The sequence below is a fragment of the Rana temporaria genome, chromosome 1 (assembly GCF_905171775.1).
Source record: "Rana temporaria chromosome 1, aRanTem1.1, whole genome shotgun sequence".
Classification (NCBI taxonomy): Eukaryota; Metazoa; Chordata; class Amphibia; order Anura; family Ranidae; genus Rana; species Rana temporaria.
In genome coordinates, this window is record NC_053489.1 from 519666798 (window position 1) to 519684422 (window position 17625).

Below are 17625 nucleotides of genomic sequence, written 5' to 3' on the forward strand. Positions count from 1 at the left end.
AACAAAGGCATCTAGGATTGCCGACATAGCGTCCACCGATACCTCGGGTGCAGGGGCATCAATTGCCAGCTCAGGTGTCTCGGGGGGAAAAAACGTCTGCTTCTGACGCCATGCTGTCCACACACCTGACACAGGGACTCCCAAACAAGTCACCCACCCTCCTGGCTGCAGCAGACATGAGGGGTTCCCCCCCAGAGGACTCACCACCCAGGAACAGTAGTAAGGTGGTTTGCTAGCAGAGCTGCTTCCTCTAGCAGAGTGTGTCCGTCGATCTGTGCTGCTTCAAAGCTACGATCGAAGGCTGCTTGTGGGGCTGCTACTTTTGTCAGTTTTTCAGACTGATCAGTCAACAGCGTGTATCTGTTTGTCTGGCCGTTTTTTAAATGGTCTGATTGATGGTAAAATGGCCGCCGATCTGACACTAGAGGCTAACAACGCGTGGGCCACAAAAGCATGGCCGCCAGTGTAGAGTGTGGGACCTACAGGAAAATCCCCGCCGAGCGGCAGCTAGAGGCCTACACAGCACGGCCACAGAAAACAACGTTCGTTCACAGTGCCGCCGTATCTGGGGGCCTGGAGCAAAATGCGGAGGCCGCCGAGCGGCCGCTACCGGAAAACCACAGTGATCGGTCCAGTGCAGCAAAGTAAATACAGCAGTCAGTACCCACAGCAGAAATCACCAAAAACATGGCCACCGAGCGTCGATAGAGGCCAAATCAATGCGGCCACAAGAACATGGCCGCCAGTGCAAGTAAAGCAATACAGCATGGATCACAGCAAAAATGGCCGCCGACAGCATGGAGCAGGACACACAGGAAAGCAGAATGTCTTATGCAGCTTATACACTAATTTAGTGCGTTACTTATGGTTCCCCAGGTGAAGCTCCCCAGGGGAACCCCTGCCCCAGCAGCTAGCTCAGAGAGCCTAGGGAGGACGGAAGGGAAGGAAAGGAGGGGAGAAGGGGGATAGAGCCCTTTACTCACCTCTCCAGGGATGCCCAGTTCTGTCTTCCTGCCGAAGCAGGGGATTACTACTTAACCCTTCCTGAGGATTGTGCTGGAAGCATCCTAGACAGACCATCTCCCGCATAATGACGGAGGGGACTGTCGGCCCGGCTGCTGTGACTTGGCCCTATAAACCGGTCATATGCGTGCCCTGGAGTGTATAGCTCACTAGCTACCCATAGAGCGATGGGCCTGTCATGAACGACCCAGTGCATAGCTATGGTCGGCACACGCTTGATGGCCGAAACTGGGGGGACTACAAGGATCTGGGATCCAGCCTGTCTCCCAGTCGGCAATTGATCGAAGATGACAGGAAAAAAATAAATTGATCCAAAAATGAATTTGAAATAAAGCCTTCAGGCCTATTGGCCCGAAGAAAGCCATGTCTTCTCCATAACTAGGCAGAAAAAAACTGATCTGCCAGATGCAGAGAGAGGGGTCATGCCCAGAGGGCCCGCCCCCTGGGCGGGGCTGTAGGGTGTGTTTAACATTTACTATAAGTTTCTGCCTAGTCACTCCTAAAAGGAAGGACAATACCCACTTTGTCAAGATTAAGGCTGTGTCCGTCCATGAACTCAGAGTAAAGGAGTGTTGGAGAATTTGCAAGGAGTGCAGGAGGGCAAAAGCCAGGGAATACAAGGTCAAGGGTGTTGTCATCAGGGCAATTGGGTGTTAATTTTGTTTGGTCAAAAGATGATATTGGGTTAAGAAACTGATAAAAACCTGGATGTAAGCATTAAAGGATCACTAAAGATATTTATTTCTTTATTTTAAATAACAAAACAAAGATGTTATACTTGCATCCCCCGTGCAGGTCGTTTTGCACAGAGTGGCCCCGAACCTGGTCTTCTGGGGTCCCTCGACGGCTGTCTCGGCTCCCCCCCGCAAGGTCTCAACACTTTCATGCGAGCGTGCTCGCATGGTGTCGAGTTCTTGCAGGCGCGCTCCCGTGATACAGCCGGCAGCCATAGCCGCTCACTGTATTACTCGGCCCCGCCTCCCGGCGCGCTGCGTCATTGGATGTGCTGCTTTTAATCCACCTACTGTAATCAACGGCCAAACTGAGCGGTGAAGAGGATGGAGGGGGCGAGCGTGGAACTTTCGAGGGGTCAGGTAAGTATAACTGGGGGGCTGGGGGGCCGGTATTGTGGGATGTTTTTTTCACCTTAATGCATAGAATGCATTAAGGTGGAAAAACGTTTATCTTTACAACCCCTTTAACAGAGATGTTAGGTCACCAAAAATGGTAGCAGGTTTTTCAGAGGAGAGGAAGTAAGGTAGCCAGGCAAAGAAGTCAAAGAAGAGCGACACAGGCCCAACAGGCCACTAAGTCACAGCAATTATCAGAGAAAGTAGAGAAAAAAAAAAGAGCAATACAGTGAGTTTCAAAAAAAAGGGAGAAAAGGGGAGGTGTAGGAAGAATTTATAAAGCGTTTTCAATTGCACTTCCTTTTCATTCACTAGGTCTGAGTCCGTGAGTCCAGTTGAGTCAACCAGGGTAGAATACGACCCAGAAAAAAAAAAAAAAATAGAAAATCTGTAAATTCTTCCAATGTGATCATCACTTACTACAAACAGTTCTTCTAAGAGACACTTTAAAAAATAAGGCTACAAAAGTTTATCAAAATGCATCAAGACATGCAAAGACTCCTTTAAAGATTTCAACCCAACCACAGCACTACCTGTCTGGAGTTTGTGTTCTCTCTGTGCCTCCGTGGGATTCCTCCAGGTACTCTGGTTTCCTCCCACACTTTAAAGACATGCTGATAGCCCAATTGGCTTCGGTCTAAAATGGCCCTAGTATGTGTATGTATGAATGTGAGTTAGGGACCTTCGACTATAACCTCCTGAGGGCAGGGACTGATGTGAATGTACAATATATATGTAAAGCCTTGTGTAAATTGACAGCGCGATACAAGTACCTGTAATAAAATAAATAAAAACAAAATGTATATACACATCCCATAGAATCATTTTTATATTTCATACCTCTGTTTTTAAGGACAGTCCACTGTTAAAGAATATGGCTGACACCGCAATATATGTAATGGTAATTTCAGGCTTCAATGGTCCTAGAAAAACAAATAGACAAACATGTATCAGTATAAAGGAGGCAAATATATTTGGTGAAATCAAGGGGCAAATTAAATACCATGGAGCTAGGATCTAAACTCAGAAGTATCCAATCAGTTTCACTTTGTGGCCCAAAGCCAAATTTAACAATCTGCAAGTATCTCAAATGTATGTCAGAAAACAAATGCAACCATAAAAATAAAATAAAAAATAGCTTTATGTATATGCCATGCCAATAACACTGTGTATGTTCAGTCTAGATGAAGAATTCACAACTAAAATGTAATAGGACAAATATGAAGCCACAGCAGTCACTCCATGTGTTATGTATTTTACATCTATTGGTAAAGCTAAAAACTTAGATAGAATAAGCAATGGTTAAAGAGAAAGTAAACCCTCAAACAAAATATAAAAAAAAAAAAAAAACCTTCAAGACAAAGGCATAATGAGCTAGTATGCATAGCATATGTATTACTTACCTGAGATCAAACCCCCTGCAGCAGTGCTTGTTCCTCTCCTTCGCCGCCATCTTTCCCTGAGTGCCTTCCTCGCAGTGTTGCTAACCGTCCGTATATTTACAGACCGCCCGTAAATTTAACCCCTTTTCGGGCTGTCCGTTAAAGTCAGTAATGGGCATCGGGTGCCCGTAAAAAAGATGGCCGCGAGCCGACCATGCAACTGCGCATGTGCCATTCCGAAGCCGGCCGGGCTCGGGAAAGCTTTTATGTGTTCAGCCGGGCGGCACATGCGCAGTAACCTAATGGCGCCGCTCAGCGCCATTTTTGAATAGATCGGGACACTATGGCGGTCCCCGATATTCAGTGGCTCATGCAGTGCACTCGAGGACTCGGCCGAGCATGGGGGAGGGGGAGGAGGAGAGTACAACTGGGGGATATCAAGTGAAAGGACGACATCACTGGGAGCCCGGAGGGTGAAGCTGTGGCACTGGCATGCAGGGGAGAGACCGATGTGCTCTGTCAACCATCATATCTCCACATCATCAGTATGCCGTGTCCTCCTCCTGTGCCCCTTTTCACCTCTCCACAGGTCAGATCAGGTGAAAGGGGTACAGGAGGAGGACACAGGATACTGATGATGTGGAGAAGTAATATGATGGTGGACAGAGGAGGAGGCTACTGTGAGGGGATGAGGAGGACACTATTATATTTGCAGCCTCTGTCCCCCCTCCTGTGTCATGTCCGCAGCCCCTGTCCCCCTCCTGTGTCATGTCCGCAGCCTCTGACCATCGCCCATCTTTTATCATGTCTGCAGTCTCTGAGGGGATCCTAGAAAGGAGTCAAGAGTGGGAGTGTCGGGATGGGGGTTACGAGGAAGAATCAGACTTGTGGACTGGAGAGGAGATCAGAGCCGCCAAGCAGGAGCCGTCTGACTGAGCCCCGCACGGTTCACCTGATGGGAGGTCAGTGACAGTGCCTCCAGGCCAGTCTGAGGGGGGGGGGGGTCACTGATCTAAGGAGGGGAGTGAATACAATAATGTAAGGGGGCACTGATATAAAGGTTCCCCTCTATATTAGTAACCCTCCCTTACCTTAGTGTATTCACTCTGCAGAAGGTGGTCTCTATTCACCAGAGCCCCTCCCCCCACATCAGAGTTCCCCTTACATCATGATCTGCAGCATTCCCCTTAAAATTTCATGCTTTTTTGCCAGTAAAAAAATTGGTGCCGTTTGTAAATTTTGTCATTCTGCCAGTAAATTTCACTTCGGGGGGTTGGCAACACTGCTTCCTCGTATCGTGGCTCCGGCAGAGCGGCGATGACGTCACTCCCGCGCATGCTCGCGGGTGCTGCCACTAACGGCGTGATTGCCGTTAGTAACGGCACGCTCAGAGCACCGTTGTCTACAGCGCATGCGCCGTAGACAGAAATCGATGCATGTTTTTTGGAAATATCTCTGCAAGAGGAAATGTCTAAATAATATAGGAAATGCCATCTATAAAAGGCACTTTCACACTGGTTCGCTTCAAAACTGCCGGTAAAATGCCTATGCATTAATGGAACATTTTTTTCTGCACTTTTGCAGTGCGGTTTTTAAAGGACGTGAGGCTCAAAAACTGCACCAAAAATGCTAAGTGGGGGCGTTTTTGAGGCGGTTCCCATTCATTTCAATTGGGAAGAGGTTCCCATTCATTTCAATTGGGAAGAGTGTTCTTTTTTTAGCTCCCCAAACATGTTCCAAAAGATGTTGCATGCAGGATTTTTTTCACCGGTACAGAAGCGCACCGCCCCAGTGTGAAAAATTCATTAATTTTAAAAAAAGGAAGCATTTTTCTTGAGCCTTTCAATTGTTTATTTTTTTTTTAACGCAAAAGTTCTTGAAAAACTCAGTGTGTAAGGGCCCCAACAGTTGTCACTAGAACTAGTGTCCGCTTTGTTCCAGTAACAACTATTGGATTTTCCCTATTGTTCAGACCTGGTGACAATAATAAACAGAGCACAGAGAGGGTGAATCTCTACAATGGAAACAAAGACAGCAATAACCTAGCAAAGGTTCTTGTCCTTTACCACTCTCCACTTTCAGCTTTAGATACACCTTAAATTCCTCAATAGCATTCACTTCCAGGCTTGTGTGCCTGAACAGATTACCTGCTGAATCAGAGCAGAAAGGGACAGATAACACTTTTGTGACAACCATCCATGCCTATTAATTTTTTCTGTTTTGACAGTAGACTTTTCAGGATCCATGTAGATAAAGTCAGCAACCAGGTGAGAATAAATAAAACTTCTCTTTATTTCGTACTCCTTGGAAAAAATAAAGAGAAATTGTATTCATTCTCACCTGGTTGTTGACTTTATCTACATAATGGGACTATTGTTGCGGGTTGGAGGCTGAAAATCAGGCACAGTGAGTGGAAATAGAGAGCTCTTGCTGGCCCTGATTTCATGATTGGGTCATTGCCATTATCATGTGTGTTTCCGGATCCACGTTTGATCTATGGGGATACATTTCGGTCTGTAAATGAGGTCAGTTTAACCACTTAAGGACCAGGTTTTACCCAGTTAATGACCAGGCAATTTTTTGCGATACGCACTGCGTTACTTTGACAATTGCGCGGGCGTGCGACGATGTACCCAAACAAAATTGGCATCCTCTTTTTACCACAAATAGAGCTTATTTTTGGTGGTATCTGGTCACCTCTGCGGTTTTTATTTTTTGCGCTATAAACAAAAAAAGACTGACAATTTTGATACGTTTTGCTAGAATACATATCCAAAAAATTATATATATATATATCTCTATATATATCTATATATATCTATCTAAATCTATCTATCTATCTATATAAAACTCAACGTGTGTGTGTGTGTGTGTGTGTGTGTGTGTGTGTGTGTGTGTGTGTGTGTGTGTGTGTGTGTGTGTGTGTGTGTGTATGTATGTATGTATGTATGTATGTATGTATGTATGTTCCAGCATCACGTCCAAACGGCTAAAGATATTAACATGAAACTTGGCACACATGTTACTTATATGTCAGCAACAAACATAGGATAGGTGGTTTAACCCTTACCCACCCCCATTTGCCATGGTCTGGGTTTTCCTTTAAAGTCCCATTCAACTCTATGGGAAATACATGTTACTTCATAACTTCCAAACGGCTGTACATATTTCGATAACACTTGGTCACATGTTACTTATACGTCCACTTAAACTATAGGATAGTTAATTTATCCCTTAACTACCCCCATTTGTGAGGGTCGGGGTTTTTGTTTAAAGTCCCATGCAAATCAATGGGAAATGTATGTTCCCACATAACTTCTGTACGCCTGGAGATATTTCAATAATACCTGGTACACATATTACTTATATGCCAAATAAAAATATATGACAGTTAAATTAACCCTTACCTACACCCTTATATAAAAGATGGGTATATTTATATTACTATGATTTTCCTCCCCAAAAGGTTAAGATAGGAAGACCGGGCAACGCCGGGTATATATGTATATGTATATATATTATATTATATATATATATATATATATATAAAAAAAAAAAACACATTTATTCATCAGTTTAGGCCAATATGTATTCCGGTTCTGGTTTTCACAAAATTTATAGCTTTACAATATAGGGGATAGATTTATGCCATTTTTATTATTACTACTAGTAATGATCAGCGATTTTTAGCAGGACTGCGACATTGCGGCAAATAGATCGGAACACTTGACACTTTTTTGGGACCAGTGACATTATTATAGTGCTCAGAGCTAAAATTATCCACTGATCACTGTATAAATTACACTAACCGGGAAGAAGTTAAAACTAGGGGGCGATCAAGGTGTTAGGTGTGTCCTAGGGAGGTGTTTCTAACTGTGGGGGAGTGGACTGACTGGGAGTACAGAGATACTGCTGTTCCTGATCACTAGGAACAGACAATCTCACTGTACTCTCCTGTCAGAACAGGGATCTGCTTTGTTTACATTGACATATACCTCTGCCTCTCTGAGGAGCAATCGCTGGTGGCCAGCGGACATTGCGGCCGCTGGACACGCGAATCGGCTATCACGCTGTGTAGCGGGCGCACCCACAGTGTCTCCTGCATGAAACTATGTACAGGTATGTCTTTTGCGCAATAGGGCCGCCCTGTTGCAGTATATATGCGGTGGGTGGTCCTTAAGTGGTTAAAGACTAAACCTTTCGCTGACACTTGTTGCTTACAAGTTAAAATCAGTATTTTTTGCTAGAAAATTACTTGGAACCCCCAAACATACATTTTTTTTTTGCAGAGACATTGGGGAATAAAATGGCGGTTGTTGCAATATTTTATGTCACACTGTATTTTGCAATGAATGGGCAGCGCTTCCAAAGCACCTTAAAAGCGCCACAAAACGTGAGTTTTAAACCTTTTTAGGGCTTAAAAGCTCCCCAATAGCGGCCAAAAAGCGCAGCTAAAACAAGTGGCGCATTAGTGCTAAAGGCGGGAGCTGTCAGTGTGAAAGGAGTCTTAAGTATATACTGTACCTCTTTATTATTTTAACAAAAAAATAAAAAAATAACTTTAAATCTGGCAGAATTTTATTGCGATCCTTCCCCATCCATTTAGACATTTCATCATTTGATAGAACAAAATTCACCCTACTGTATATGCTGGATCAAACCTATGCCCCCACCTTCTCCTTTGTTGTCGAATGATAGGTTTGTTTTAGGAAAAAAAAAAAAAAAAAAAAAAACACATACACCCAACCACTTTCCTTGCCGTACGGTTATCAGAAATAACCCTCTAAATTGCAAGCATGTTTTTATGATACTATGAGAAAAAAAATAAACTTAATACCTGGTTATATTTTAGAAGATGATGGAAATGCACTGAGCCTAGAGCAAAGTTTGACATGTCAGCTGCAGCTTAGGTTCGACAACAATTTGAATATTTGTCAACACGATTTCTGAGCTGTATTGCCACGCATCGGCCTGGGAGATGTATCCTCAGCGCTGACAAAACAATAGAAGACAGACCTCACAATACAGGTCAGCGAGCCCTTCAGCTCAGTTGAAACTGACAGCCCAGACTTATATTGTGGATTTAGTCATGTTGGAGCTCACTAGGGAAGGTTAGTCACTGGTTACACGGCAGTATAAAATGCCTTTATCTGCATTTCATTCTTCTGTCCATCAGCAGTGAAGAGAAATGTGCTGGTAAGCCAACCATATCACAAGCATAACCTGTACAGGGGGGCATATTGACAATGCATTCCACATAAATATACACTAACCAAGAACGGGGTATTTTATTTATTTTTTTAAGCTTAAAGTGACTATATAAAAAAAAAAGTAGTAAAAAAGAAAAAATGAAAAACTTGAATCTTTACTTTTAGGAAATGTTGCTTTCTACAGTGTCCAAATCCATAGGGATTAGAAGGCCTCATGCACATGGCCACCTGGGGACATATGAAGTAAAATCTGGGCGTAGTTCTCACCCAGGAAACACTGCTGTGTAAGGACGCCCATAGAAACAAATTACAGGTTGCAAATATAAGCTGCAACTTGTGTAACCATGCACATGTACAGCTGTACAAATGTGGACACAGACAGTCTGTATTGAGGGCCGTATAAATACATCCTGTGATGGATTGCTGTACACTGCAGTTGTGTCTCCTGAGAGGGTAAATACGGCCACATTTTACATCGTATGGCCCCAGCATACGCTAACCTTAAAGCGGTTCTCCACCCTAAAGTGGAGTCCCGCTGATCGGAACCCTCCCCCCTCCGGTGTCACATTTGACACCTTTCAGGGGGGAGGGGATGCAGATACCTGTCTAAAGACAGGTATTTGCACCCACTTCCGGCCACACGCTACGGGCAAAAGACGGGCATTCCGTCACATCCCGTCTGTCGCCCGTTGTGTGCTGGGAACACTCGGCTCCCAGCACACAGCGGGAGCCAATCGGCTGGCGCGGCGCGACTCGCGCGTGCGCCGTAGGGAACCGGGCAGTGAAGCCGCAGCGCTTCACTTCCTGGTTCCCTGAGCGTGAATGGCGGGGGGAGCAGCAGAGAGACGAGCGATCGCTCGTGCTCTGCTGCGATTGGCGCTGGACTCCAGGACAGGTAAGTGTCCTTATATTAAAAGTCAGCAGCTGCCGTATTTGTAGCTGCTGGCTTTTAATATTATGTTCCCGTGGCACATCCGCTTTAAGGCTGGATTCACACTTGTGTGGTGCGAATTTCAGCTTTCTTATCTCTGCAGAGATCATCTCTGTTTTAGCTGCAAATTTGGAGACCTGGGAGAGGGGGGGGGGGGGGTGTATTGAGCTGAATGAGAGAAATCCTGAAGAGAAATGAACACATCTGTGAATCAGATGCGTGCCCATAGAAAATAATGGGCCTGAATTCGCACCTGAGCCGCACCACAATGCCTAGAAAACACACGTTTTTCGGCAATACGCAGTGCGAATGCATCGCACATATGTGAACCAGCCTCATTGAAATCAATGTATTTTATAATGTTATGCGAATTGGATGCAGTTTAAGCCGCAACCAATTTGCATAGGTGTGAACCCGGCCTTAGGCTGTATTCACACTTGGCATTTCTGAAACAGCAAAATGCACATTTTCTGTGTGCTTTCTCACCTGCGTGTTTCAGAAACGCGTTGCAGGCAATTGTTAACGGCCTTCCCAATGCGCAACAACCATATATGCTTGAAAAACATGCAAATGCAAGCGGGAATGCAAGTTTCTGCTACACTCAGGTGTAATGATGAGCTCAGGCATGTTCACAACCCGCATGTGCAGAGCCCACTAGGAAGTTGGCACTGCACAGCACTAATCACAGGCAGTGAGACATTTTCACGATTCGCGGCTGCAGAGATCAAGAAATGTCTCACTGGCTGCGATTAGCGCTGTGCAGTGCCGACTTCCTGGCGGGCTCTGCACGTGCGGGTTGCGAACACGTCTGAGCTCATCCTTACTTAGGTGTAAACACAGCTTTAGAGGTTACATTTTCAGATTATTATCCCATATACAGTGGGGATCGAAAGTTTGGGCACCCCAGGTAAAAATTTGTATTAATGTGCATAACGAAGCCAAGGAAAGATGGAAAAATCTCCAAAAAGTCATCAAATTACAGATTAGACATTCTTATATGTCAAAAAAAGTTAGATTTTAGTTCCATCATTTACACTTTCAAAATTGCAGAAAACAAAAAAATGGCGTCTGCAAAAGTTTGGGCACCCTGCAGAGTTAATATCTTGTACTGCCCCCTTTGGCAAGTATCACAGCTTGTAAACGCTTTTTGTAGCCAGCCAAGAGTCTTTCAATCCTTGTTTGAGGTATCTTTGCCCGTTCTTCCTTACAAAAGTCTTCCAGTTCTTTGAGATTTCTGGGCTGTCTGTCATGCACTACTCTTTTAAGGTCTATCCATAGATTTTCAATTATGTTGAGGTCAGGAGAATGTGAAGGCCATGGCAAAACCTTCAGTTTACGCCTCTTGATGTAATCCCCCGTGGATTTTGAGGTGTGTTTAGGATCATTATCCATTTGTAGAAGCCATCCTCTTTAACTTCAGCTTTTTCACAGATGGCATCAAGTTACCATCCAAAATTTGCTGAAATTTTATTAAATCCATTTCTCCTTCTACTGAAATGTTCCCTGTGCCACTGGCTGCAATACAACCCCAAAGCATGATTGATCCACCCCCATGCTTAACAGTTGGACATAGGTTCTTTTCATTAAATTCCGTGCCCTTTCTCCTCCAAACGTACCTTTGCTCATTCCGGCCAAAAAGTTATATTTTAACCTCATCGGTCCACAGAACTTGTTTCCAAAATGCATCAGGCTTGTCTATATGTTCATTTGCAAAATTCAATTGCAGATTTTTGTGGTGAGGACGTAGAAGAGGTTTTCTTCTGATGACTCTTCCATGAAGACCATATTTGTACAAGTATCTCTTTATAGTGGAAAGGTGTACCACAACTCCAGTGTCTGCCAGATCTTTCTGGAGGCATCGTGCAGTCAAACGTGGGTTTTGAATTGCTTTTCTCACAATCCTGCGAGCTGTTCTGTCTGTTATTTTTCTTGGTCTTCCAGATCTTGCTTTAACTTCCACTGTTCCTGATGACTGCCATTTCTTAATTACATTCCGAACAGAGGATATTGACATGAAAATGCTTTGATATCTTCTTATAGCCTTCTCCAGCTTTGTGAGCGTCAACTATTTTCAGTTTCAGTTTTCTAGACAACTGCTTAGAACAGTGTTTCTCAACTCCAGTCCTCAAGGCGCCCCAACAGGTCATGTTTTCAGGATTTCCCTGAGATGAATTGGCTGTGGTAATTACTAAGGCAGTGAAACTGATCAAATCACCTGTGCAAAAAAATGGAAAGCCTGAAAACATGACCTGTTGGGGCGCCTCGAGAACTGGAGTTGAGAAACCCTGGCTTAGAAGAACCCATGGTGCTGATTGTTGGGGCAAGGTCAGATGAGTCTGGGTATTTAAAACCTTTGAGATTGACATCACCTGGTCTTCCCAGACAATGATTGAGAACAATCCATGACACTGGCAGGTCTCAGCTTTGCAAAGGGGGACTCAGTGCAAGAGAGGATGGCTTCTACAAATGGATAATGATCCTAAACACACCTCAAAATCCACGGGGGATTACATCAAGAGGCGTAAACTGAAGGTTTTGCCATGACCTTCACAATCTCCTGACCTCAACATAATTGAAAGAGTAGTGCATGACAGACATCCCAGAAATCTCAAAGAACTGGAAAACTTTTGTAAGGAAGAATGGGCAAAGATACCTCAAACAAGAATTGAAAGACTCTTGGCTGGCTACAAAAGCGTTTACAAGCTGTGATACTTGCCAAAGGGGGCAGTACAAGATATTAACTCTGCAGGATGCCCAAACTTTTGCAGACGCCATTTTTTTGTTTTCTGCAATTTTGAAAGTGTAAATGATGGAAATAAAATCTAACTTTTTTTGACATATAAGAATGTCTAATCTGTAATTTGATGCCTTTTGGAGATTTTCCCCACTGTATAGAATGAATATAACTTCGAATAGTATGTGAGCTGGAAAGTCAAACCCCTTTCACACTGGGGCGATGCAGGCGTTAGCGTGGCGCTTTTAACCACCACTAGCAGCCGAGGAAAAGGTTAATAGTGCCCGTTTTGCAACACTTCGGCAGCGCTGCCCATTCATTTCAATAGGCAGGGACAGTGGAGGAACGATATATACACCGCTCTCGCATTACCCTAAAGATGCTGCTTGCAGGACTTTTTTCTTGTCCTGCCAGCGCACTGCCCCAGTGTAAAAGCACTCGAGTTTCACACAGTTTACAGGTGCCAAAACACTTGTAAAATGCCTCAGTGTGAAAGGGATGTCAATAAGGTGCCACTTCCCACACTATTTCAGACATTCATGTAGAAACTGAACAGGAATATATTCACACATACGTGCAGTGCATACAACACCCCTGTAAAAATGCCAGGTGTTTAAAATTACATTTTTTTAAATAATAATAAAAAAAAAAAGATAAGTTAAATTACTTAAAAATTGTTTCACTGTCAATGTGACTTATAATCTGTTTGATTGAATAAAAAAAAAAAAAAAAAAAAAAAATGAAAAGGTTTTGTGGGGGATAAAATAAATGTTGCTGTACAAGTGTATACACCCTCTTGTAATTAAGCATGTGGTTGTGACTCAGACAGGAGTCGCACCGCATTCCAATTCAAATTACATGTGATTCTTTGCAGTACAATTTGAGCACTTTCTTTTTCTTTGGCTCAATTTGCACCGCACCAATTGTGCCACACCGGAATCGGATTGCACGGGTGTTTCACACGTAGGTAATTTGATTCTTGCAACCTATTTTGAGGTGTCATTAATTTAAGATCGACACCGGTGACAGACCGCATTAACGAAATAGATTTCAATGCATTGTGTGAAGCGCTCAGGATTCGCTGTATTTTCCACACATATATGTCAAACTGATGGTAAATAGTAGACATGTGCGTTTCGTTTCATTCCAAAATTACCATGTAGACAAATTTTTATAAGAAGTTTAACAAATGCTCCGAATAACTAAACTAAATTCGTCCAAATTTTCAAAATTCGAATTGAAATTTGAATCTAATTTTACATCAAAAATTCCATTAGAATTTGAACTGTAAACATATATTTCTGAAATCAAAGACTGTGTGTGTTATTAGAGTACCATTTCGAAATAATGTTGTTTTTGTTAAGTCAAAGGTTGTGTAACCACTTGCCTACTGGGCACTTAAACCCCCCTCCTGCCCAGACCAATTTTCAGCTTTCGGTGCTCTCACATTTTGAATGACAATTACTCAGTCATGCAACACTGTACCCAAATAATTTTTTTGTCCTTTTTTTTTTTCATACAAATAGAGCTTTCTTTTGGTGGTATTTGATCACCTCTGCATTTTTTATTTTTTGCGCTATAAATGAAAAAAAGATCGAAAGGTTTAAAAATATATATATATATTTTTCTTAGTTTCTGTGATAACATTTTGCAAATTAATTTTTCTTCATAAATTTTAACCACAATTTTTAATGCTGCATATCTTTAGTAAAAATTGCCCAAATTAGTGGATATTAGAGGTCGACCGATATATATCGGTTGGCCGATATATCGGCCGATATTTGGCCGTTTCTATGAAATCGGCATCGGCCGATTATTGTAAAAAAAAAAAAAATCGGCCGATTCGCGGCATTCGCGTCTATTACAAAAAACGGCTGACATGGCCGCCTGCCCTGCAGTACTGACAAGTGCTCTAGCAGCGTGTGTCCCTGAATCCTCCATCCGCACGCCCACTTTTGAAGTCAAGGAAAGATTTTACTGGCCTTGCATCGTAGCGCTCCGCCCCCTCCCTTGGCGCGCTGTATTGGATAAACAATCGCAAGCTAAGGAGAGATTTCACTGGCATTCATCGTACCGCCCCGCCCCGTCCCTCGGCGTGCTGTATTAGATACTTGTAAAGTGCCAATGATTGTTTCTCTAATACAGCACGCCGAGGCAGGGGAGGGGCGGTACGATGAATGCCAGTGAAATCTCTCCTTGGCTTCTCTATAGTGGCCGTGCGGGTGTATGAATCAAGAATACATTGCTTCAAGAGCACTGATCAGTACTGCAAGTCAGGTGGCAGATACTTGTAAAGGGCCAATGATTGTTTCTCTGCCACCTGACTTGCAGTACTGATCAGTACTCTTGAAGCAATGTATTCTTCATTCATACACCCGCACGGCCACTATAGAGAAGCCAAGGAGAGATTTCACTGGCATTCATCGTACTGCCCCGCCCCCTCCCTTGGCGTGCTGTAATAGAGAAAAAATCAGCTTCCACCTGACATGTTAACTCCCCCCAGCAGGAGATCGTGGACAGCACTAGCTCTGTCTTCCTTTCCTGCTGAGGGGGAGCCTGCTGGCTACTTGTATTTTACTTCAATGATTTGCTGGTCATCTCATCAGCATGAACCTAGCCTATCAGGTGCATGCAGATAGATACCTGCAGACTTCATTTTATGTCTTTTTAAAGTGAAACCTGGCTGAGGCTGGCATTGAGAAAATGGATGAGGATGACTCTGGGTGTATATCAGAGTTATATTGTGGAGATCCTATTCACAATGTAACTCTCATCCTCATTCATTTTCACAATGCATTGCAAATCTATCATCTTCATTACCACAACGCAGCACCACCCATCCCTCCCACCCCACAACGCAGCACCACCCATCCTCCCCACAACGCAGCACCAGCCCAAATGTTTTTTTTTATTGTGAAATGATGTTACGCTGAGTAAATTGATACCCAACATGTCACGCTTCAAAATTGCGCCCGCACATGGAATGGCAATAAACTTTTACCCTTAAAAATCTCCATAGGCAACGTTTAAAAAAAACAAAGTTACTTACTGGTAAAGTTCTTTCCCGGAGTCTTTCAGGACAGCCACCTGAGAGACCTTGGCTCCTCCCCTCTGTAGGAAACACCACGCCAGCCTTCTATAAATTTCCTCCTCCCCTGCTGGCCCTCAGTTCTTTAAGAGCACCTCCAGTCGCTGGTGAGACACAAGAATATATGATACAACATAAATAATTACTATATCACATTTCCTGCAAGGAAATTTTATGTTTTTTCAACATACTTTTGGGTGGGTACCCGGCTGTCCTGAAAGACTCCGGGAAATAACGTTACCTGTAAGTAAACTTCGTTTTCCCCCTAATCGTCTTTCAGGACAGCCACCTGAGAGGATAACCGAGCACTTACCCTTAGGGCGGGACCACAGCTTGTAAGACCTTGCGTCCAAAGGTCTGATCTTTAGCTGACCAAAGATCCACCCTATAGTGTCTTACGAAGGTGGCAAAGCTGGACCATGTTGCCGCTTTACAAATTTGTTCCGACTTTGCTCCAGCTCTTTCTGCCTGTGAGGCTGCCATTGATCTCGTGGAGTGCGCTCCGATACCCTCTGGGATCTGTATGCCTCCTAACTTGTAAGCCTGTTCAATGGCTTCCCTTAGCCATCTGGCTATGGTGCATCTAGTGGCTCTATGCCCTTTCCTAGCTCCAGAATGTAATATAAATAAGGAATCCGTCTTCCTCAGTGTTTTATTACTTCTAAATAATGCAAGACGCATCTCCTGACGTCTAAATTATGAAACTTTACTTCTTGTTCTTTAGAAGGGTTCGGACAAAATGAAGGTAACACAACTTCTTGTTCCCTATGAAATCTCGAGACTACTTTCGGCAGGAATCCCAGATCCATTAAAAAAATTATGCGGTCTGCAAAAATCTGACAAAAGGGGGGTCCGATTGATAAGGCCTCTATCTCACAGACACTCTTGGCTGTGGTAATTGCTACCAGAAAGACTGCTTTTAGCGTCAGCGTCTTTAGGTTGCAATTTTCTAGTGGTTCAAAGGGGTCTGCTGTCAAAGTTTGCAGCACTAGTGACAGGTCCCACTTTGGAAAGACTGTACTCTGTGTGGGTTTTTGTCTGCTCAGGGATCTGAAGAGTCTGATTATCCATGGATCGGATGCTAATCTCTTTTCCTGAAAAACCGAAAGTGCTGACACTTGACTCCTTAGGGTACTAGAGCTTAGTCCTTTCTCTACACCACTCTGTAGAAACTAAGACTGCCACTGAGCTTTGTGTGTTGAAGGTGTTTTCTGTGCACCAGTTGTTAAAGCACTTCCACACTTTCTGATAGATATTGCGTGTCTCCACTTTCCTGCTTTTTAGCAGAGTCGCTATTAAGCGGCTTGAGAACCCTTTTGCTTTCAGCAGCTGCTCCTCAGATACCAGGTGGCCAAGTTCCACCTTTTTACTTGGGGGGCAGTATATTGGGCCCTGGGAGAGTAGATCTTCCCGGACTGGCAGTAACCAGGGGGGCTCTATAGCAAATTCTTTCAGCATAGAGAACCACGGTCTCCTGGGCCAGTGAGGTGCTATGAGAATCAAACTTGTGTTCTCTATGCGGAGCTTTCTTATTACTGCTGGTATTAGTACTGGTGGAGGAAAGGCATAACACATCTTTAATGTCCACCTCTGTGCCAAAGCATTCACCCCTATCACTCCGTCCTCTCTTTTCAGAGAAAAGAACGCTCTGACTTTTCTGTTTTTTCTTGAAGCAAATAAGTCCACCTGAGGTGTTCCCTATTTTTGCGTAATTTGTTTGAACACCTCGTGGTTTAACGCCCAGTTGCCTTCTTTCACTTGCTTCCTGCTGAGAAAGTCTGTCACTCTGTTTAAATCCCCTTTTAGGTGGACTGCTGATAGAGTATGTTTTTCTCTCCCCATTTCAGGATTTTCTCTGCTAGCGCCCACAGGGTTCCACTTCTTGTTCCTCCCCGTTTGTTTATGTAGGCAATGACTGATGCGTTGTCGGACCTGATCTGCAAGTGATGTCCTTTGAACTCTTTCTGGAAGGATTGAAGTGCAAGCCCTACTGCTTTAAATTCCTTCCAGTTGGATGAACTCATCCTTTCTTCCTTTTCCCACATCCCTTGTGTAATCTGGGAGCCTAGATGCACTCCCCATCCTATGCTACTTGCATCTGTGGTAAGGGTCTGGGAAATGGGAAGT

At 43.8% G+C, this 17625-nt stretch overlaps 1 protein-coding gene across 1 annotated transcript in view; it reads right to left on the minus strand.

Annotated features, from left to right (window-relative positions):
• SLC10A7 (solute carrier family 10 member 7) overlaps positions 1-17625 on the minus strand; it is a 240268-nt gene that overhangs the window by 197831 nt on the left and 24812 nt on the right. Inside the window, exon 2 of the mRNA XM_040331731.1 lies at positions 2994-3076. Within this exon, the coding sequence (XP_040187665.1) occupies positions 2994-3076 (83 nt within the window). The remainder of the gene's footprint in view (positions 1-2993; positions 3077-17625) is intronic.